We start from the raw sequence: 24,256 nt of genomic DNA on the forward strand, positions 1-24,256 counted from the left end.
CTGCATGATGATGAATTCCTGCATCTAAACCAATCTCCCTTTGTGAGCTTTTCTAAACACAAAGAATCAGTGAGTTGTCAAAACTGAACTACATGCATCCCAGAAGAAAAAGGCAGCAGCACTAAGTGTGACATATGCTGTGCAATTTCCTCCTAAAAACAGCACAGCCAGTTGACTCAGGTCTATGCATCATGCATTATAAAGTCAAGCTGCTCCTAAGCTAATGAGTGCAAAGTTTTGTTTGTGACCTTAGTGTACTTTTCCCCCGACACTAATATTTTACAGATTTTTTTTTCTTTACAATGCCTTTAAATGACACTGAAATGGTTTAAAAAAAAAAAAAAAAAAGAAGGTCTTACAGGTAATTGCTGACATCCAAGAAGGAGACAAAAGATTACTTTTTTCTCCTGTGCTTACAAAAACCTGTGTGGGATTATAACAAAATCAAACAAAAGAGGGCAGATAATCCTTGCTGTAACTCGCCAGTCAGGCTGTCCAACAAGGAGTTTCCAACAACTAAATTGTATTGTGCAAATACACAACAATATAGCAGCCAAAGGAAAGTTTCTTCCAGAGCTCCTTCTCTGTTAGAAGCCTGCTGTCTTCCTGTATGCCATCTCCTACAGCAAGAGCTCCTGACTCAAAATCAAGTCTGCTGCCTAGACCCTCAGTCAAGTCCTTGCAGGAGTTACCTGTAAGGGAGTGTCTGCGGTGCAAGTAGTGTGGTAGGCTTTAGGTTCCTTAAGACACTTCACCAGTTACCATGAATTTCTTTATTAACTAGTAACTTACAGCCCAGTCTGATTTTCTTTATTCACAGCTATATTAAGCTAGACATCTTTCCATATCCATGCTCATCTTGATAAGGGAAACACCACCCCAGTGGATGCACCTTTTGGAAAAATGCAGAAAAGCAAAAAGACAGACTATGGATAAGATATTTCACATGAATACAAAGAGGCCTATTACTAATGCCAACAGTTTCTGGAAATTATGACAGAACTCATGGTCCAGGGATTGCTAATTGCTAGGCATTGGCAGCTCTACTGCTAGTTTTTTGAGAGCATCTTTGTATAATGGCTGAAGACAGAACACTATACAAAAAGGACAATAAGCCTGAAATAGTGCATTTAATTCATGTGTCTTAGAACTGAAATTTTTAAATCCATTAAAATGTATGCCTCTTAAACTTCAGAAGAACAGACTGAAGGAAAAGACAATAAAGACCTGGGGGGGTGGGGAGGGAAGGGAAATGGAGTGCAACAAAATCCTTTCCCACCAAGGGATAAAGTTTCAGTACAAAAGCAGCCTAAGCACTTTTTCATTCTCTAAAAGCTCAATGAGTAATGAAATTGAAATGCTGAAGAGGCGCAGTGTGCTCAGCAGAACTGCTGTTACTATCCAAAATTATCACTTAGCAAAGCCAGTTTTAACTATCAGTGCAACAGGTCATTTCTTCTCCAAGCTGTAAATTCAGACATTGAGAAAACCTAAGATCAATGATACTCAGAAAATACATTGGTGAGTTCATTTCATATAGCACAACAATAACCAAATCAAGGGATACCTGAAATTTCCACTATAGCACACAAAGGGCACTAGTGAGTGTAAGAACTCATGAGAATACAATGCTCCATTGTATTATTACATTTGTGCATAGCAAATGGCAGGATTGTTTAATATCACAGTCACCCTAACAGACAGTCCCCAATAGCTGGAAAGCCAAGTAACACGTGTTGGAACAAAATTAACATTAGAGATGTAGTTCATACTCACTGCACCAAAATAGGGGGCCTGATGTACAATGCCTGTGCCTTCCTCCTCCTTCACATAACTGTCAACCACCACAGCAAAGGCACCTTTATCTCTGTACTGTAACACAAAAATATGGTTTTGATATATATATGTATAAACATATATAGCAAAACAGAATTCTTAAGAACATGGAAGAGGCACCAGCCACCTGTGAGAGTAAAGAACTGCATCAGAAACAAGCGACACAGTAAGATGTGACATTCCTGACATTAGTTAATAATTTCCCACAGCTAAAACACCCAGGCTGTCTATTTCATTTAAACAGAGTCAAATGTGATTAAACCCAAGACCTTTCTGGAAGGCCTCATAGTCAACTACTTTTCAAGCCACAGACCTTCACACAGTTCTGTGCTTAACAGAGTATAAATGAATATGCTCCTTAAGGTGAGGATACAACCAAGAAATCGACAAGGATTCTATATACAGAAGTCTCCTTACTTTATGCCCACTGTACCCTCTAATTTCAAAAAAGAAATTTGCTTGTATAGTCATATGTGCTCGCTGTTTCCTTCAGAGAAAAAGTTGGTAAGTATCAAGTAAAAAATTGCCAACAAAAAAAAAGACAATTTAACTTCCAGTGTGTTCAATATGTAGGCAATGAAAAATCAAGAGATAATTTCTATTCATTAATACAGAAGTAGTGAAAAAATTGCTGCAGTCACAATTTTCACAGCTGAATCAAGTACGCTGAAATACACTAGGTTTGGCTTGTTCTCAAGTGGGATATTTTGAGATAAGACATACATTCTAAAAAAACCAAACCCAGAAGGTACCCATCTGCTCCTCAGCAGTACAGCAGGACTCAAAGAATGTATCCATCCCAAACCTCTATACCTGCAGGCCCATTTTTCAATTCGGCTGTGTGTTTGACCTTTCTCTGGAAATAACACGTCCTGCTCCCTACAAAGGTTCTCTCACCTTTGCAGACTTCAGCACACGCTTCAGAACAGATGGTAGTCACAAATGACCAAATCCCTTACAGGAGGTAACAGCTGCTTGTCCAGCAGTACTGTAATCCACTTCAACTCTTTGAAAAGTTTAATCCATTTTTAAACAGACTTTTTTTTTATATACATAAAGTCTCTACTCCTTCTCTCACTCTATTATCATCGGTGGTGCTATTAACTACACTAGACTTAGTGCTGAAATGCTACACAGGAAGACATCCATAAAGAACAGATGTATCTGCAGTTATTTTAGCAAAGGCTTTTAACTCTTCAATGAAAACCACTACGTGCCTGCAACTGTTATCCACAAAGTCACTCTCCTGTGAGAACAAAACCTGTGGACTTAATAGGCAGACAACAGAAGCTCACCACATGACAAGTTTAGAGCGTGTTGCCTACTCAGTAATGTATACTGGAAGTTTCTCTGCAGTAAAATTTATCACTGAATTCTTACTCTAGGTATATTTAAAACTTAAGGGGAAAACCAGAAAAAAAGTAAACTTTCTTTTTCGACCTTTCACTAGCACTTTGAAGTATTCCAATACAACCTTGGGTTTGCTATTAGGACACAAGATTTTTATCACACAAACAAGGAATGCTGACAATGGTTTTTACTTTTGTCTTTGTATCCTGTATCACACACCAAACTTGTTCTTACCTGAATAAAATATTCAAAGAGTGGTTTATACCTCTTGCCCTTAAGAGCAATGCCAGGAAACCTGAAGAGATGGATTTACATGAACACAAATTAACAACTAGACAATTGCTTTTCATTTCCTTTTTCCCCCCATCCCTAACAGAATTTTACTTCATTAGGTGGAAAAAAAAAAAAAAAAAAAAAAAAAGAAGCATCTCCTAACACTTTGCTTCCCATTTCTACACCTGTTTGGCAATTTAGACTTGGACAAAAACCCTAATATGTCTTAATACATCTCTGCTAACAATCAACATGGATGTTTGTACCCGATGGTCTTGCAATCAAGCAACCATTGTGAATTAATGTAGGAATTAATCACTAACAACCTCTTTCAGGTAAAGCTGGGCAAGAAGCTTCTGAATAAAACACAATTTCAATTTAATATTCATAACAACAGAACCCTAGAGCTCAGCATGTTCAGCAGAACTAAATAAGCATGGATCCAAAACACCTACAAGTTATATGCACAGAGACTGTGATCCAGGGTATTGCAGCATTTAAAGCTTAGATACCTCACTCCTTATCCTAAAACTAGGCATCCAAACTCTCCACAGGTATCTCAAAGATTCAACATGGACAGGACTGAGGAACCAACTAAGCTTGACAAGAAATGCAAAACAGAGCCAGAGCCTGTAGACCTGGCTCTCTTCAGACTTCTGACAATAGTTGACAAAGATGGTGATTAGGTTGGGATTTACTGCTCAGAACTCTGTTGGAAAGTACTTAAATCATCCCTTTCAAGAAAAAGTCTAGTTAAAACACAACTTCCTATAATAGATGGGACAGCTCAGTGAATATGTCACAGCTGTGGTCCTTCCCTGTATTCTTCCTGATCCACATCTTCCAAAGCAATGGTCAAACCATAAAACACTCAGTTATTTCAAAGCGTAGCCACTTTGAAGTATGAAACAAAGCTGTTTCATTGCACAGAAATTAACTCAAACAGCATTTAATGCCTAGTTAAAGAGCGTGACTCAGCTCCACATAACATAATATCCACCAGGTAAAGGGAAGATTTCTATTTTAAGCCACAGATTTACATGTTTTATATTTCAAACAGCCTTAAGAATGTTTGAGGTGCTTAATCAGGATCAGATGAGAGAAAAGCATCCCAGTACTCAGCCATACAGATGTGAGACACAGAACATGAGGCACTAGAACAGGCTTTTTAAAAAGTAGTTAAATTTTACTATTGGATTTACTATTTACTATTTGGATTCTTTTCAAGAAATCCAAAAGGAAAAAAGAGTGGGAAAAAAAAAGTAAAGTCGAAGTGTTTAATATGCCAATAGACTGAAACTTAACACAAAGGAGGAAAATGCTCAATCATTTTGTTTCTACCACTGCTATGAATAAAACAACAAGCCACTCAAAGGCCAAAAAATAGGGTAATATACCGAAACCAATCATTGTGCAAAGTAACCAGAAGTATTCTGATAAAGATGGCAGTCATTTCGTCAGGGAAACAAGGAAGTATTTCCATCTGCTCCCACACTAAAATCTACCATCTGCACCTGGGAGGAGAAGTCAGATTTGAGGCAGGGTGGGAAGGCCAAAAGTGCTCAGGAAGTTCAAATGATTTCAGACACAGAAAATTTTCACTGACATCATTCCCTGACCTCAGCCTGCCACCTGGTATAACACAAATGTCATGGAATTTTCCGTCTGACAATTCAAAAGTGAGCCAAAGCAAGAAGAACGTTAAGAGTGGAAACAGGAAAGTTCATTTCCATGAACTTATATTAAGAGATGTAAATCTTTAGAAGATCTATTTACCTATCAGCCACCACTTAACCATCTCACACAGTTAACATTTGAGAGAACCAATTTACTATACAACAGAAAAACTGAAGCATGACCAAAAAAAAAAAAAAAAATTCTATCAGCTTGAGAAGACTGCAGCATTAATACAGAAAGAAGAAACATACATCTCTACAAGGAGAGTAAAAGCTGCTAGCAGCCTTAGGTATAGGCACAGAAAGGTAAAAAAATCAAATGGGGGAGGCAGGTAGGGAGAGGATCAAAAATACAACTAGCCAGGGACATAAACAGCAACTGAAACGTGTATGATTGTCTTAAGAGCAAGTGCTTCGCAGTTCTGATGAAAACACAACACCAGTAAAAGCAAAAATGTTCAGTGCATTCCTGGATACAGAATGACTGCAGCCAAGACTGAAATTAATCTGTACTCCTCTAAACAAAGAATTTGGAATCAAAAAAGACATTAAGAGGTTTAATACATCTACCTTTAAGTCTAAAGGAAATGCATTCAAAAATATTTAACAAGTGGGTTTAGAAGATTAATTTTTTTAAGACACTTAAAGAGGTTTCAGAAGACTGGAAAGGGACACAACACAGTATCTACACTTCCAGTGAGATAAGTACTCATAGACCTAAAAACCTGTCAGACTAACATAACAATCAGATTCAACTTGAAGTGATGAAAAGTTTTTAAGAAATGAAGTGCTAAAGAACATACAATACGAATTTGTCAAGAACAAGTCACACCAAGCCAATTTACTTCTTTTTAGGCAGACTAACCACCTTAGATAAGAAGCAAGCAGATAGATCTCAGTCTTACTGTTACAATAACACTTCAGACACTTTGTCATCTCGTTCTGGCACACACAAATATTTTAACTGGGTGACTACGTATACATGGATGCACAACCACTTCGAGAAAAGAGTTATTGTTAATTCAGTATCATACTGAAAGAAAATTTCAAGTGGTATCCTGGCAGGGACTATCATCATGCTGACACCATTCAATGGTTTTACTGATAGCTCTGAAGGAGGAAAAAACTCTCGAGATCAGAAGTTCTGTCAACCCTGAAGAATGAAAGTAGGCAAAAATCATCTTTCTAAACCAAGCACTAGCTTAAATTGATAGAGTAAGTGACAGATGAAGAGAATTCAGTTGGGAGAAAGGAAGGGAAATCAGTGCAGAAATACAAAATAAGAATTACTCAACTGTCACAGTATGAGGCACCAAAGTAGACATCTTAAGCAAACATTCCAGCTCTATATTCCCCTAGTTCAATAACTACATGTAATTGCTTAGCTGAAATAAGATGTATCCTCCTTTTTAAAATGTTTTTTATTTTTTAAAGCTTTCAACTGCTTGGTAAAAATAAAAAGGATAAAAATAAAAGTGATGGCAGTGAAAAAGGATAGTTTTTCTCAGAAGAAATGTTAGTCTTTGCTTTCTAATTATTACGGTTTTGTGTGGTGTGGGTTTTTTGCAAGGTTTGGTTGGCTTTTTACCCACTACACAAGACTGAATGAAGTAAAAAAAAAAGAGAAAAAAAGAAATTGCTGTATTTCACCTCATTAACAGGCTGACATCTTACACAAAAGATTTAGAAGCCAAGCTACATGTTTTAAGGGAGCTAGAGAATTTAATGACTTACTAAATAATTCCTATTTTTCCACAGAACCAAGATGAATAAGCTGTCTTCAGAAAGCATTAACTGCCACTAACTACATAACTTAGGTAGAACACTCTATAGAAGCAGTATTTGCTTCCTAAAGACAATGGTTTTGCTTTTGCCCATTTCCCTTTAAATAATTACATAATATTTAGAAAGCATTCAGCATTTGGACAATCTCCAGGCTTTTTTTGAGACTTTTAAATTAACACCTTTCTATGAAAACCCACAGTAAAATTACTAAAGAACCTTCCCACCCCTCACAGAAATACAACAAACCAATAAAATTTTTATTCTATTTGCAGCTTCATGTGCAAGACCAATTTCTTCAAGTAAATTTCCATTTCTTTTATAGATTTTAGCAAGACACACATAAGCAGGGAAGCCCATCTTTACATAACTGCAAAATCCAACTTCTTGAAACACTTAAATTCTAATCTGTAAAAATACTGGAAGCTAACAAGTGTGCAATAATTTATGTACTTGCCTGTCAAGTATCTCATATTCACTGTCAGATTTGTAAAGCGCTATCAGCCTAGATTCCATCAAAATGTAGATCTTTCCCGTGGCACTATCTAGAATATAAAATAAAACAAAAAGTTACATAAATCTCAATTTAATATCCTCACTTGCACCATTATGAAACCTTTCAATTTATGCAAGATTGTATCATATTAGCTATAAAACTAATAGAATAATCCTGCTGATCAACTAGTTTCCAGCTGCTTCTTCCCCATACAGCCACTTAATGAACACTTTTCAAGAGTCAAGTTTGAACAGAAACCACAAGATGAAACCCACGGTACTGATTTTCAGTGTGTTTTTTTGTTCGAGGCAGAAATACTCTACCTTGCTTATTATCACTGTGCCAATGAAAAGCTATTGAAAGTTTCAGTGAAAACTGAAATAGAGGGAAACAATTGGAAGATGAACACTTAAAACATAAAATCAAGATTAGGAAGTTGACATCAGGGGTAATGACTACACTTCATGCTGCCTTTCTGAGATTTACTATTCCAACCAATTTTATGCCGGATTTCTTTTCAAAGGAAGTAAATACAAATAAAAAGTGAAGCGTTACAAAGGAAACCCATTTTCTACCCCCAAACAACCCTAATCTCTTAACTTCAAGAAGTTTTATTCAGACTACTACCCTCTCAATTTATTCAGGGTCTCTATCGCACCAGCAGTCTGCAAGGCAAAGACAAAGACATCCAACAACTGAGCATCTCAGGCAGGTGTAGGTGTTAATTCTGAAAGTACCCAGTGACTCTTTTTAAATGAGGTCATCTTTGAAAAATCAAAATATATTTATTTCTCTCTTAAAACAAAGAAAACCCAAACATACGTAGTTCACTGTAAAGTACTCTGCACCTTTTCATGTTTAACATTACCTTAGACACACCCTAGATTCATAGGGTTATGTTGGAAGTGGAAATTATACCTTTGGCATTCTTTTACTCCAGACTAAATGCCATCATTAACTTGAATATATAGTTTTCCCCCACCTCTCTTTTAAAACAAAGAAAATGTACACTAAAAAGTAAGAAAAGGTAAGCCGTTTGGGAGAACCTGAAAACAGGAATGCAAGAAGTACTTTCATACAAATTCCTGACTACTTTTTTTGGGGGTGTGAAGGTTTTTCAGATGACAATTGCATATCCAAGATAAAATAAATTCCTTTCCTAAGTGAAAAGGAAGACATCATAACATACTCACAGCAGGGGGATTGGAACTAGATGATTTTAAGGTCCTTTCCAACCATAACTATTCTACGATTCTATGATTCTATACTCCCTTGCCAACTGAAAAAAAATGGAACTGCAAACCCTGGAAAACAACTTGAAGTAGTAACAAGAAAAGCAATAGCCTATATTGTTTATGCAGCCTACATGGCCTGTTGCATACAATTCCTGAAGTGCTGGTGCTCTCGTGAAAAAGATTACCCTGTAGTACAACTTATTTAGCCAGGCACAACTTGTCCATGAGTAAGCCAAGGCACATGGTCAAATGTAGTGTTACACTGGAACTCAGGGTATATATCTTGCCTTGCATTTGTGCTAAAAATGCAAGGCTAGCACCTGACAGCTTGAGCCTATTATGGGTTAAGAGTAGAGAGACATTCACTTACTGCAACTTAGCTGTCTTATAGCAGTAACTTGTTCATGAGTCTTAGCCCTAGGAAAGGTGGGAAGAAAAAAAGTTGGGGACACCCAGTCACACTTCCCTGCGTCTTAAATACAGTGTTACTTTAATACAACAGACAAAACATTTGCTCTTCCTCTTTATTTCATCTATGAATATATCTTAGGGAACAGTTCTCACAACGCATGTAAAATAAAAAGAGCCCAGCAGTCAAAAATCATCAGCCACATGGGTAGAAAAATCTCATCCTCCAAAATAACACTGATCCAATCGCTGCAAAGCGCTATAAATTCAGCATAAAACAGTCTATCATACAAAATGCAAGTACATATTCACAGGCACTGAAGAAAGAAATGTTCATTGTATGTCACCTTCAGTTAACACTTGCCTCTCAACTTAACATATTGCAATTCCGGATTAACGCAAAGGGCCAAGTTACTAGGCAAGGTCCAAGGAGTAGTGGTCCAAGCAAGAAGAGAAATATTTGCATCTTCATCCAGCGGGAAGCTCACAGTCACTGCAGGATCTTGAACATCCTTAAAAACAAGATAAAGTTAAAAGGGGGGCAGCAAGATGCGAGTTTACTTTGTGCATTAGTGAGAAAAATATCTAAGAAGTAGTAACTCTTACTGCTATCCACCAAAACTCACCTTGCAACTTGCCTAGCTCATCACTGTAGTGGCAAAGCAGCAGCCACAACCAGTCCTAACGTACCTTCATTATAGCAGCACAAACTGTCAGTCCAAAAAGGCCACAGAGTTAAAAATTCAGATTAGAACTGAGATTTTGGGAATTAGATGCCAGAACAACACAGAGCCTAGTGTCAGTTCCCTCAGGAACTCTTATAATCCTATTTTAAAAGTTTATAAGCAATCTCACCTGTCAAGAAAGTCAGCAGTTTCTCAGATATTGCTACACAAAGCCTTCTCCTACCTTTTCCTCTACCGTAAGGGAGTAGGAAGAATAACTGTCGCTTAAGAAGATGGAATCTCTCATTAAGAAGCTGTTTAAGGATGAATATATCTAAGCGTATTTAAGGATATATTTATTTCACAGTATTTAAGGGTTTTAATTAATATTTAAGTGTAAATATTTAAAGATTTAAAAAAAATCTCAGAGCAGGAGACTTTTGTCAGATACTCTACAGAATTTTGCTTTCAGGTAAGTCAAAAGAACCAGTTGAAAACAAAGCTTTTCGTTCAGACAAGTACAATCCTGTTCAGTCACTTCACATCTCATATATTATGAAAAGCAGCTTGAAAAAGCAAGTCTAATCTTGCAAATATGAATTTTTTAATTCATTATTAATTTTAAATGCCAAAACAAAAATGGGTTCCAGGTACAAAGACCCTAAAACCATGAATAGGTCCTATCCCCTCATTATGTCTACAGCAAGGCTCTCTAGTTTCCCATGGAACAGTTAACAGCATCATGAGACAGGCAGCTATTTATGTCTGAGCTACGGACTGCTCCAGAGGGAATTTTCTGTGAACATCTGGTACAGTCAGCAGTAAAACATAAATCTTACATAACTCTCAAATCACCCTTAATACCAAGTAAAGATGGAGCTATCACTACAGTTCTGTCTCTACCAATTGTTAAATGACACTGTAAGCTATTCACTCCATTTTTCTGAAGCACTACGTTGACCATGCAGATACAAATAACTGGCAAGCCATAATAAGATAACATCCAGGCTGCCAAATAAATAGCACTATATAATGTTTCAATGTGTTCACAAAAGTATACCTGCTTTCATCCAAAGCACTTCTTCAGTCAAATCTAATACAAGCTATTGACATAGTTGACTCAAGTGTACACTGGATGCCTAACTCAGTTTCTCAATTTGCTTCTCATGTCGTTTATTTCTCATTATTTTTGTCCTGCTGGATAAACAGAAGCCAAAGCCTGCTTTCTACAGTGAGAAAGATAACAGCTGCCTTACACCCAGAAATGACTGGTTTTGCTAAGAATAAATCATGTCAGCTTATGGACCCATAACATTTCAGTCTTCAAAATACCACCTCTGGCAGACAAAGAAGATACTCTTTGCATGAAGTGACAGAGCAGCACACCCTCGCCCCCAGACACACTACTGGTTTTAAAGTAAGAAAGGACATCTAAATATTTCATTAAGTCTCTATAGAAAAAGGGCATACACACAAACAAAAAAAACCCCACCAAAACAGAATAGTTTTTGTGCTAAAGAAAGCTCATGAATCTGAGCCTGTCTGAAGTGTCAGTAAGTACAAGCAAAGTAATTACTGCAGTTGTCAGTCATAAACATCGAGGTATCATTGCAGGTCACACTTTCTTAAATCACAAAACCTTTATTCTTCTGTATGGTCTAATAAGCCCTCAGCAATATGCAAAGCTCCAGTATCTGTGGACTGCACTGTACTACAAGTCTACTGAAATTTCTTTCCTAAATGCTATTCTATTTTTGGCCAAATTGGCCTTTCTTAGGCAAAATGTGAAAATGACCAGATGTACAATTCGTGCTAGCTCTCCATGGTAACAACCTAAGTAAATAGAGAGACCTAGGTGGAGACTGGAAACGAAACCTCTGTCCACAAACTTAACATAAAATTTGGAAAACTGGGACCCAAGTTCTGCCCTCACATATGCGAACATAAGTTTGGTTCAAATGAGAAGCTGCACCTACTGTATCTAGGCATTCATTTTAAAGGAACACCTTCTACAACACAGCATACCACGCATGATATAGGTAAAACATTTCCTGGAATTTCTCAATCTGAATTAATGATTTTCTGAAGAATTAGCCTAGTGCTCTACAACCAAACACAGCCTTTGACAATTTCCATTAATCCCCTCACAAAAGACTTTGACTGTGTCAAGGACCTTCATTTTTTCTGATCTGGACAGACAGGGACAGCTACAGCTCTCCTCCAAGTATTTACCATAAAAACCCAACACAGTGCAATACTCATCTTGAGAGCCCAGAGAGGAAGTGAGAGTAATTTATCAGAATAAAACAAAGTATGTATTTTATAGAACTGTAGGTAGTAACCAAAAAGAATGAGGAAGAAGGCTAAGATCAAGTGATCCAAATAAATACAGAAAATATACTTAGAAGTAACCCATTTACCTAATTTTTTACTTTCAATTTGGAGTGCAATAAAATGCTTATGTACCACCAAGCAAAAAATACTAGTTTTCCAAATCCAAACTTAAGACAATAGAGAAAACTGATTGCAACGTATAATGCACATATATACTGACTCACCTTGTAATTCTGGTGGGACTCAAAGTTTGACAGTGGAGTATTGCATGCAGTTGAAAAAGGCATGACCTTAACACCTCTATACACCAGTCCTTTGTCATACAGTTGCTTGAAAACCCACCTGGAAGTAAACAAGAAACATGAAATAGCAGTTGGCATTTCAAATGTCGTAAATCAGCCACAGAACAGGGTTCTGCTTGAGCTGAAGTGCCATTCTGAATAACACCTTTCTTAAACAATCAATTGTCAATGAAAGACAGTATTTGCAAGTCAAAAGGAAAGAGATTAACTGATTGCAACTGTATTTCTGGATGACTTTTACCTTTAGCTGATTCAGCCAGCTTGATTTTCCATGCACTGACTGCACAGCACACAGTGTTTAGTTGACATATAAAACTGTATTGCTGACTAACCTTTCTCAAGTTTCTTGAATACAAAGACCACCTGAAATTTGAACTATTAACAAGACTGCAATCAGTCATAATTTAGAGAGAAGTCGTGTAGCGACATGGCTGCTCACTGATTACATCATCTTAAGCACCTACTTACTACAGCAACTAGTGCTATAGAAGAGAGACAGATACAAGTTAGATACCTGGAAACCCACCCTCAGTAAAACCTGACTATCTGAAGAGCATTTTTCACAAAAGGGCACAGCTAACCATGCAGAGTTTACATTAATGCTCTCCTTGATCAGCTCATCTCACTCTGGACTCAGTTCCAGTCCAAAATCACAGTCTCACATTAAGCATTAACTCTGTTTATGAAATCTTCAATACAGCCTGTAGCATATTTGGATCCTTACAGTGTCTCAAAATAGTCAAGACAGCACATAATATTACAATATGACAAATTGTGTCAATGCTCAAGATGAACAGAAGCTGGAAGAGAAATTTCACACAGCAACTCATCAGGCATCCATGTGAAGGACAAACTCATGTGATTCTCTGTATCTAAATACTGTGGAGCTTACTAAAGGATCACGAACCTTACTTCAACCTACTACACCATCAATATCAGCTGATCAAGTCTCACTGACTTGCACGCTTAGACTTGCTCTCTGCAGAGTCTGGTCATTTCACATTCCAGATCCAAACTGTTAAACAAAGCTGACTTTAAAAGCTCCTTTACTCAAACTATGTTTCCAAACTGCCCTGATCTCTTTTCTGGGTCCCTTTCCAGATAAATGACTCATTGCTAAGCAACCAGCCCCATCCTGGCAAGCAGCACTTCCTTCTGCAGGCTGTCATATTGAGCTTGAGAATCTGGACCTGTATTTAAGTCAGCATCTTGCCTTCTACGTTTGAAATCATAACCCACAACACAAAATGCAAGCAGACTATTGCACTGATTTCTATCTGCAACACAAAACAAGAACATCAAAAGATATGCACTGGCCTGCTGTCATGGAAGTCACATAGTGTCTTGACTGGAATAACTATTACCATACAGATCAGACAGTTGAAAAAAATATAGGCTTTCATATTGATAAGACATGCAGACCACTCAGATTCATTCATGGGCCTCTGAAAGTCCAGAATTTCCTACAAACAGTCATTAGCATCAGAAAAAAATATATAATCTGAAGTCTAAGATGGATAACAGAGACCTTCAGCAGCATCAAGTTCTGCCACAGGCAGAACCAAACCCGGAAGTCTTTCGGAGCTGCGCACTCCAATGAAGGTGTCTTACCTTACACACACAGTTCAAAAGTTAACTTTTAATGTAATAAATGTCACCCACAGGCAAGTTACGACTGCCCAATCTCTAACCCATATTTGACACATAACAGTGAGTGCATCTGTTTTACAACAGACTCTATCAACTTAAACTGGCATAAATACAAATCAGCCTTTTATTAAAAAATTTAAAAAAAATACATTTGTGAATATAGTTTCATCAGCTTCCAGCATATACACTGGAGCTGGCCAATTGTAGTGATAGGACAAGGGGTCACAGGTTAAAACTTAAACAGGGGAAGTTTAGATTGGATATAAGGAGGAAATTCTTTCCTGTTAGGGTGGTGTGGCACTGGAATGGGTTGCACAGGGAGGTTGTGAATGCTCCATCCCTGGCAGTGTTCAAGACCAGGTTGGACGAGGCCTTGGGTGAGATGGTTTAGTGTGAGGTGTCCCTGCCCATGGCAGAGGGGTCGGAACTTGATCTTAAGGTCCTTTCCAAGCCTAACTATTCTACGATTCTATGAAGTTAAAGATTTAAATGCATGCTTATCATCTCAGAGCATAACTAACACAGACTGTGACAAGTGACAGCACTTACACTGAAGGTGTTCTATTTGCCTACCAAAACCAGTTAACTAAACTATCTATAGGAAAAAAGCTCCACTTTATGTTGAGGACCATTTTAAGAACACAATGCAGCTGCATATGCGAGACTAACCACAAAGTGTTGGCATAAGCAGACCAAGGAGAAAAATGATGTTTGTTCCTCATAGACTGAAATAGGAAGCTCTGGGAGCAGAAGGTATCTTGTGCTTAACTGCTATATAGTTGTAAAAAGAAACATAGTCTGCTTAAGCAATAACATAGCTTGCTACATCTAAAGCACATTATCAGCTAGAAACAGTAACAAGGAAATGATTATGAAAAGTGGTGATTGAGTAACCTGTAGAGGAATATTTGTCTGGCAGGTTCTTATTGGTTATTGTAAGCTTAAAGCATATAATCAAGCGACTTTGTTAAATAAACTATTCTGTACCTGCATGGAGTCCGTGACAACATACACCACACCTCTACTTTCTGAAAAACACTGCCAACTAACAGCATAGAAGAAAACTAGTCAGAGAAACACTGAATATTTAATTTGCCTGTAAATATAACTGTAAACTCAGAAAACTGTAAACTCGGGAAGGTGAACACTACATGGAGCTGCCAAGTTAAAAATCCAAGCCAGCATCTCCCTCTTGTGGCAATTCTGCCCTGTTGCAAACCAAGTGCTCCCCAGTTGTCCCACCGCTGAACAAAGAGATGGGCTCTACGAACCACATCACTCTTCAGAGCTCACTCATTTGTAGTTTATAACCCCTACCCTCAAACAGCCACTCCAACATAATAAGTAGAATTACGAACGAGTCAATACTGATGCATAATGCAACAGCCCTCACTGTCACTGCAAAAAGCTGTTCTCTCAAGAAACACCAAACTGGTTTCCTTAACAGAAGTTTCCAAGAACAGTTCTTGTGTGACCATCAGAAGCAGCACATAGGAGATGACTCCCAACCAGCTTCCTCCTAGCATCCATAAAACCCTCCTGCCCACCTGAAACAAAGCAGCTCCTAAAAGTGGACCTAGTTCTAACAGTCAGAGTCACTTATACAAAGGAGGATTTCAGGTTTTGCTTAAAAGTTTGAGACTTGGTATTTTAGACAATAACCCATCAAAACATGTTTTAACCCTTATGTTTGCAAAATGCTGATTATTCGCAAGAAAGAGGGTCTAGGTTTGTAAGTCAAATAAGAAACTGTGGTTCTTTCTGAAAAGAAATAAGCTAAGAAAACCACATGGCTCCTTTTTACTGACAAACAGAAAACATTTTCTCTTACAGGTCAGAAATCAAAACCTATTCCTCTACTTCTGCTACGTTTCTCCTCAAATGTAAATAAATATAGTTGCATCCTCTTGGCTGTGGGAGCAGCACTTACATATTCCTTTACTGAAGAAAAATGCCGTTAAGGAAACTGTGAACTGAACATGCATATTCCAGCCACTTATTAACAGAAAACCGGGTCCCTAAAGATGGGTGGCACTTTTAACTTCTAAAAATAGTAACACACACTGAAGTTTGTTGTTCCTAAAGTGTCATGAGGGGATGATACACAATAACCAGACTGTAAGTTACTCTCACCATACGCATAACTTTAAAGAAATTAGAACTTGGCTACAATATTCATTGATCCAAGTCACATACACACCATGCAACCACCACATGGATATAACCCCTACAAAGGAAGCTTTTGCTTGCAAAAGATACCGATCAGTCAACGCAATACTCAAAACACCCTTAGATTCCCACACAAAAACAAACATTTCCCAGCATCCTCCACCAGATGCAAAAGCAAGCTGTCCTCTTCAAACACATACACTGACTTCACATTGAAGAGAAGGATTTCATTTCAGAGCTTCTCAAATTCTTAATGCATTCCTTTTGGGTATCAAGCAATTTCAAGTGATTCTGTGTGCAAAGACTCAGTATCTAAAGATTTGCTAGAGGTTTGAAAGCTCCTAGCTTTCCAGAAAATCAAAGTACTTATTACTACCATTGAGAAGTTATTTTCAAACTCACAGCAAGCGCTTTTCCTTTTTAAATTAAAACCAAAACAAATAAACAAAACCAAAACAAACAAACTCCTCCCCCCCCCAAAGCACACCACAAAGGAATTGCAAACTCAGTTACTGACAAAGACTAAAACCAAAGTGGGCAAATCATTACAACAGCAGGATCTAGAAGTGCATTATTTCAACTTGTCTATGGTAGTATAGATAAATGTACAAAATCACTGCTGTGTGATGTAGCATCAGTTCATGTCAAGATAAATGACAGTTTCTGTGAAAGAAATTGTATCAGTCCAGCAAGCAGAATGCATCCAAACAGCACCGTAAGCAGCAGAGATTAAGGAGTAGGCTCTCCTGTGATTCATGAGCAACACTTGAAAGAAAAAGATGAAATCAAAAAGAAAACAACAATGAAAAACAGATGCATGGGGATGAAAAACAGAAAGACTCAACACTGAACATGAGTCAAAAAAGCATAAACCTAAGAGGAACATTAAGTCCAATAACAAACACAAACAGCCTGTCTTTAGAACAGCATTTCTGAAAGACACCTTAAGACAAAAAGGAAGAGCAATTGTTCTGGGGCCTAGGAATCCTAAGTACAAAATTTGTCAAGTCTTATGTACAAGTACCAGTAAAAACTAGAAGATCCCAGCATAAAGAGATCATTCTCTCCCAGAACTACCCTCCAACCTTTGGATCAGTGTGTAAAATGATTCTGGATCAATCCAGACGTGTAAAATACCTGTATAGCAGAAAATACAAACATCTAAACTTGATGCTAGACTTAGCCCAAAGATCATCCGAGTAGGAGTTCAGTGTGCCTTTCTTCAAAAGACAGGCAAGGAGGCAAAACAATGAGGACTGGAATGGTAAGAAGGTAAGAAGCAGACTAGAGCACTAAATGCACAAAAACCCATACAAGTATGAAAAAAATTGGAGATAACTAGTAGAAAAAAATGGTCAAAACAGCGTTGAATCTCTCTAAATAATGAGAGAGTCATAAAACACACAAAATGCAACAGTAATTCCTATTAGGACTTCAAATCTATTGTTCTGAAATCATTCTGGTTAAGTGCTAGACAAACTACACATGTGGGGGGGAATTGAATCAGAAAACAACTTTTACTGCTTACACAGAAAAAACAAAATAAAATGTAACAACCCAGCTGTTTTGATCTTTATTTTTCTGCCAGTCATCCTCTCAAAGGAGACTCCCCGTTCACCTACTCACGGAGAAGGGCGGAGGCAGCTGGACATGGACATGAGTGGCAGAGCCCATCCTGAGAATACAAAGTACAGGGAAAAAAAAAAACCACAACACCAATCATGCCAAAATGAAAATAAAGTAACACGTAAGGAGTCAGGCAACCCAAGGCAAATGTTGTCTACAACCTCTTCAGCTGCAGCTTAGAAGGGGTGCAGTGGCACCCCAAGCCTGATGCTCATGCAGAAGAAAGGGCAGGGCCAAAGGCCACACCTAGTAAGGAAAGAAAAGAAGGTCCCCTCTTAACAATCCTAAAGGGAAAACCGAAACTGGAACAAAGGCGATGGGTCCACTGGAAGGAAGGCAGAACTGGACGAAGTGCCCCATCACCAAAGGAAGCTCCATACTGCATTTTTACAGTAAACAGCACAGTTTTAGTGCACAGCCACGACGTCAAACATGTAAAATAACAATTTTCTACTGTAACTAGGGATGTTTCTCATTCTCCCCCAGCCTATCCAGTGTTACCAAAAAAGGAGTCAAGAGAACCTTCTTCTTAGGGTATTTAGTGGAGTGTTTCCACTACCTGTGGTTTCACACCATATAAGCAAGACATGGAACCTTAAAACAGTTGAGGTTGGAAAAGACCACATTCAAGAAAGGATGGAGATCCTCCTTAGCCCCCCTTTTGTTGCTAATGTATTTATAGAAACATTTTTTATGTTATTGTCTTTTATGACAGTAGTCAGATTAAGCTCTAGCTGGGCTTTGGCCCTTCTTATTTTCTCCCTGCATAACCTCATGATACCCTTGTAGTCCTCCCTTCTTCCAAAGGTCATAAACTCTCCTTTTTTTCTCCCCCCTGAGTTCAAGCCAAAGCTCTCTATTCAGCCAAGCTGGTCATCTTCCCCACCAGTTCACCTCTTCACCCATGGGGACAGCCTGCTCCTGCACCTTTAAGATTTCCTTCTTGAAGTATGTCCAGCCTTCCTGGATTCCACTTCTTTCCAGGACTACCTCCCAGAGGACTCTGTCAACCAGTGTCCTGGGTACAGGAGTAGCAGTCATTTTTTTCTCCTTCTTAGTAGCTGGTGCAGTGCTGTGTTTTTGATTTTCAGCCTGGGAACCGCGCTGATAACACCAATGGTTTTTAGTTGCTGCTCAGTAATGTTTATTCTGACCAAGGACTTTGTGAGTCTCATGCTCTGCCAGGGAGGAGGGGAAGCTGGGAGGAAGCAGAGACAGGACACCTGACCCGAACTAGCCAAAGGGGTATTCCATACCACAGCACGTCATGCCCAGGATGTGAACTGGGGGCAGTTACCTGGAAGAGCTAGATCACTTCTTGGTCAGGCTGGGTATCAGTTGGTGGGTGGTGAGCGGTTTTATTCTCTTCCATTGTCACTTCCCTTATCATTATTATTATTGGTGGTAGCAGCAGTGGTTTGTGTTATACCTTAGTTACTGGACTGCTCTTATCTCAACCTGTGGGAGTTACATTCTTTCGATTCTCCTCCCCATCCCTCTGGGAGCGGTGGGGAGGAAGGAGGGAGATTGAGAGAGCGGCTGCATGGTTCTGAGTTACCGGCTGGTCTTAAACCACAACAACCAGGCTCCTAAACAGACCAAAGTCTGACTTCTGGAAGTCCAAGATATCAGTTCCACTGACACCCCCTCCTTACTTTTCTGAGAACTGAAAACTCTTTATTTCGTGATTGTTGTGCACAAGATGGCCTCAAACCATCACATCACCCACAAGTCCTTCACTGTTGCCACACAACAAGTCCAGCAGGGCACTTTCCCTAGCTAGCTCCCCCACCTGCTATGCCAAAAAGTTCTCTTCCACACACTCCAGGAACCCCCTAGACTGTTTCCTCCCTGCTGTACATACTTCCAGCAGATATCTGGTAAGCTGAAGCACCCCCCAAGAACAATGGCAGTGGCTGTGAGACTTCACAGCTGCCTACAGAATATTTCATCTGCCTCTTCATCCTGCTTGAGTGGTCTGTGAGAGACTCCCATCACGATATCTGCCTTGTTGGTCTTTCCCCCCCTGATTCTTACCCATAAACACTCGACCCTACGGTCACCATCATTAACCCACAGAAGATCAAAACACTGTTTTTAAAACTGAATTACACCCGAAGTGCAATAGCTAAACTTAGACACTAGATGGTGATAGGAAGCTGTTTAACCCTAAAGCTGTGCCAAGGAGGAAAAAACTCCTCATCAGACCCACAAATGTGTCATCACTCCGCCCTCAAAGTTATTCCCATCCTCCTCTCCTCAGCACTTCTCAGGCTGCTTCCTCAGCAGCCAGGGAGAATTGCTCCTGAGATGCAAACTCACAGTCAGCCTGAGAACTACGCAATAAGCCAGCAGTAAGACAATAATTCACTAGCTGTTTTTCTGGTTTTGCTCTGGTTTTCCCCAAAGCTCATGTGCTTCTTTCAGCCCAACTGTAGACCAGTAAAAAGTTTAAGATCACAACAAACTGCTCTCAATTTCACTCTCACAAGCTGTACAAAAAAATAAAACCATTACTACATTGCATGTTTGTTCAATGCTAGCTCAAGAACATCCTTCTTGTTGCACCGCTTTCAGTGAAGGACATACTTCCATTGAGATTCAAGCTGGCTGCAGGATGGATATACGAATTCTGCAGAGTGAGAACTTACAAGTTCTATTTAAGTTATTTCAGACATGAAGAGCTGACTGTCTTCTCTATATAAGAAACCACTGCAGAAGCACCTTTTAATGACATCTACCTTCAGCATTTCCAGAAAAACTCTACCTAAAGATGCCACAATTTTATCACTGGATGAAGTTTTGTTCTGGGTTCAAATTTACCAGCCTGAAAATGTGTTCTACTGTCAGCCACCACAGACATAGCAGCACAATGCCTACAAAGCAGTTGTTTCCAAGAAACCCATTACTGTAACGCATGAAAAAAGAATTAAAAATACTCTCAAGCACCCTGAGCTTGTACAGTACCTATACAAACCACAGATATCTTTAATTTCTGAGTCCTTAACTACTTCAAGACTAAACAATTTGAATAAAATCAGCCACCACTGGAAACAATATTTCAGAGAAAGCCAGAAATTCCACTTGAGATCACACCAGAACTGCAAGCCTCAGGAAAGGCGACGGGGGAGGGGAGAGGTGGTGGAGGCAAAATACTCCACCTGAACAGATAGGTCCAGCTGATTAAAAAAAAAAAAAGACAAAATCCTTACCATATTTTAACTACAAAAATCCATGGTTGCCATGCTCACGGCCATTATTATCATCAATGACTTTTTCTGGGACAAAGAGCAGCATTCTACTCCCACAGGCAGAACAGAACAAAACAAAACGATAAAACCACTAGACAGGCCAATATGGTCACCAGGTTACAGTCAGTGCAGAAATTAATCTGCAGTTTCTCTTTCATACTTAGTTGGACACTACAGGTCTCAAAGAGGTTTTGTATATATATTTAAAAAGAACTATTAAAAAAATTAAATCATAGAATGGTTTGGGTTGGAAAGGACCTTCAGATTGTCCAGTTCCAATCACCTGCCAACAGGCAGGGATACCTCCCACTAAGCCATGTCACTCAAGACTCCGTCCAACCTGGCCTTGAACGCTGCCAGGGATGGAGCAGTCACCACTTCTTCAGGCAACTTGTGCCAGTGCCTCACCACCCTCACAGTAAAGAGCTTCTTCCTTGTATCCAATCTGAATCTCCCGTTTACGTTTAAACCCATCACCCCTTGTCCTACTGCTACAGTAGCTGACTCCCTCTCCAGCATCCTTGTAGGCCCCCTTCAGATACTGAAAGCTGCTCTGAGATCTCTACGTAGCTTCTCTTCTCCAGGCTGAACAGCCCAAGTTTTCTCCCTTTGTATGGGAGGTGCAGTAGAACTGCCTAGGTAACAATCTATTTTTTTAATTGTACATTACCCTGTCAAAAGCACTAACTTCAGCTACAGTGCTCTCTTTAAGCATTAGCTCCCTTAGCCTTGAAACCTGCATCCCACACTCCTTTCCCATTTCTCTCCTCCAGCCATTCCATGCAAACACCAGTGGTTCCACCTCCTGTTCTACTAGAGAGCAAGCTGCCAACAGCACTGTAATGTGGCCCTTTGAGACTTAGATGACTTTCCAGAAAACACATTTTTAAAATCCTGGTTTTAAAACATGTATTTCACTGCATTATTACACAGAAATGTAACAGCATCAGGAAGCAAAAAACTAAGAAGTTGACTGCCTACGTATTTCCTAAAAATCTCATGCCACAGAGATTTCAGATCCAGAGCAAGCATTAGAGGAGGTCACTGCTGGAAGCCAGATGAAAGACTGGAGATTTTCTTTCAAAGGGAGAAAAAGCACACCAACCAACCACAAAAGGCTTGGGCTGTTGAGAAAGACCCTGCAGCTAGTTCCAGTCAAGTATGTTTTTTAAACCACCCTTGGAAGATGCTAGTTAAACAGAATTTTAGGTGCCACTAAGGATTTTTATAACTTATAAAAAGGTTTATTGTCAGTCAGCTTTTTAGCTTAGATATGCAGGGTTTCTTTGGCTAACTTAAACATCTGCTCCCTTCTCACTGTCTTTTCAATGCTCACTGACATTTCAGCCCTCTACATCAGTTTCACAGACTTGCAGAAGTTCTGTCAATCCTTTAATGTAACTATATGTAACTAACTACACAATCACAGGTTATTAGTAAAACTAATATTGAAGTACATCAATAATACTTTAATATGTACATAATTTGCTTTTCAACGGCTTTTTGTTAGCATATGCACTACTAAACTTTCCCCTGTAATTCAGCTTGTAACTCTATCCCCCAAAAGACTGAATGTCACTATCTCTTCAGTGTTAGCTCAATTTGATTAGCCTTAATCTATAAGTCTTGTCTTTCGGAATTCCAACAGTCACCCTGAATATATTGCCAAAATACTCAAACTTCACTTAGCTCTGCACCAGGAGCCCAAGACAGTTATCAAACTATGCTGCCAAGAAAAAGATAACAGCAGATTCCCAGTCTCTTAAATTCAGACTTGAAGAAGAGGTTTAGTGTTAAAGCAAGTTTGGATAGTTTGGCAATTGCAGCTGACAGTGTGAGGAACATCAAGAATGCAGAAATACAATGGAATTTCCTAAACCAAGCAAGGAAGATATGAGGAGATCTTCAGAACTGCTTTTAAGTTGACACAGATTAGTAAGATTTCATGGCTCAGTAGAAGCGGTACTGTTGAATTTTATTGTGAAGCACCCTGCTATCTTGAAGAAAAAAAGCACAGCAATTAATTCTGTCACTTCAACATCAAGAGATTTCACATCACCTTAATTACTCTGTCCACTGTTTATCTGGATTTGGCATGTTTCAAAGTTCCAGTGATATATGGACTGACATCTTTACAATAATTGAAGCCTTCTTAACATTTCAAATTTATAAAGCATACATGCAATGTATGTAAGTTAACTTACCACACAGACTCCATGAACTCAGGATAAAGAGTTTTATAGTCATTTTCAAAATCAATCCAGCGTCCTAATCTGGTAACACTGAACTGTTAAGAAACAAACACACAAATTGGAAATTTATCGTGATCTTTCAAGATGCCTTTCAATATTTATTCTGTGAAACAGCCTGATTAACCGTAGTGTTTGTCCCATACCAATGAAACACATCTAGGAAATATTTTAGCCTGGCAATGGTAACAAAGTGTGTATTTAAACTGGCAAAGAATGAAATAAGCAAAGAATGAAACTACAAACATAATTGCTTGGAAAAAAGGTCACACAAGAAGCAAATATGTTCAAGGCTACTGAAGAGAAACAGCGGATCATTTGCATCATTCATCAAACAGAAATGGTGGATCACTCAAGGTTCAGGTGAGGTTCAAGTGCCTGAAAATTGCTTTTGATTACAGTGGTCTTGCTTCTATTTTTAAAGCTACTCACTGCAGAGACAGACAAAATCCAGACCCCACAGTCTATCAGCTTTCAGTTATATGAAAACATGATGTAATTCGAAGACAAAGAAATGCTGAAAGAAATTGGTATGTCACAAGAAGTTATCAAAACTTATTCAAAGCCAACTACCCAAATAGCTATTACAGGGCTGCCAACAACCACAAGACTGACAGATGTCAGTCCTGACTCAGGACAGATTATGGTCACATCTGTTGGCACAGAGTATAAAAACTAATGAGTAATAAGCTAGCTATGGGATTCACTTGGACAAGTGGTACCCTCTTGCTAATGTCACAACTATCAGAACCCCCAGCTCTGCAAATAACCACAGACACCTGTTCCAATACTGTTAGACACAGACCACGCTCAGTGTCAAACCAGTAAAGTGAAAACAAAGCAAATGAAGTCTCCCACCTCTATATTTTCACATAATACCTGAAGTATATCAGTTTTGATTCTGACCTTTAAGCCACTCTGACATCCCACTATTAAGATCCAAAGCCTAGGACT

The 24,256-nt window shown here is 38.8% G+C and overlaps 1 protein-coding gene across 9 annotated transcripts in view; it reads right to left on the bottom strand.

The window, feature by feature from the left end:
• IARS1 (isoleucyl-tRNA synthetase 1) overlaps positions 1 to 24,256 on the bottom strand; it is a 107,030-nt gene that overhangs the window by 77,192 nt on the left and 5,582 nt on the right. For 6 of the 9 annotated variants that reach the window (XM_057404249.1, XM_057404254.1, XM_057404253.1 and 3 more), the window contains exons 5-10: positions 23,258 to 23,340; positions 12,280 to 12,397; positions 9,421 to 9,568; positions 7,375 to 7,462; positions 3,421 to 3,481; positions 1,777 to 1,872 (exon numbers count right to left, since the gene is read on the bottom strand). In XM_057404249.1, coding sequence (XP_057260232.1) covers positions 1,777 to 1,872; positions 3,421 to 3,481; positions 7,375 to 7,462; positions 9,421 to 9,568; positions 12,280 to 12,397; positions 23,258 to 23,340 — 594 coding nt within the window. Of the gene's footprint in view, positions 1 to 1,776; positions 1,873 to 3,420; positions 3,482 to 7,374; positions 7,463 to 9,416; positions 9,569 to 12,279; positions 12,398 to 23,257; positions 23,341 to 24,256 lie in introns of all 9 variants that reach the window. The other 3 variants (XM_057404252.1, XM_057404250.1, XM_057404258.1) reach the window with 2 other exon arrangements.

Source organism: Pezoporus wallicus, unplaced genomic scaffold, assembly GCF_028554395.1.
Source record: "Pezoporus wallicus isolate ANWC-B61680 ecotype Strahan unplaced genomic scaffold, APGP_CSIRO_Pwel_v1 contig_5935, whole genome shotgun sequence".
Classification (NCBI taxonomy): domain Eukaryota; kingdom Metazoa; phylum Chordata; class Aves; order Psittaciformes; family Psittacidae; genus Pezoporus; species Pezoporus wallicus.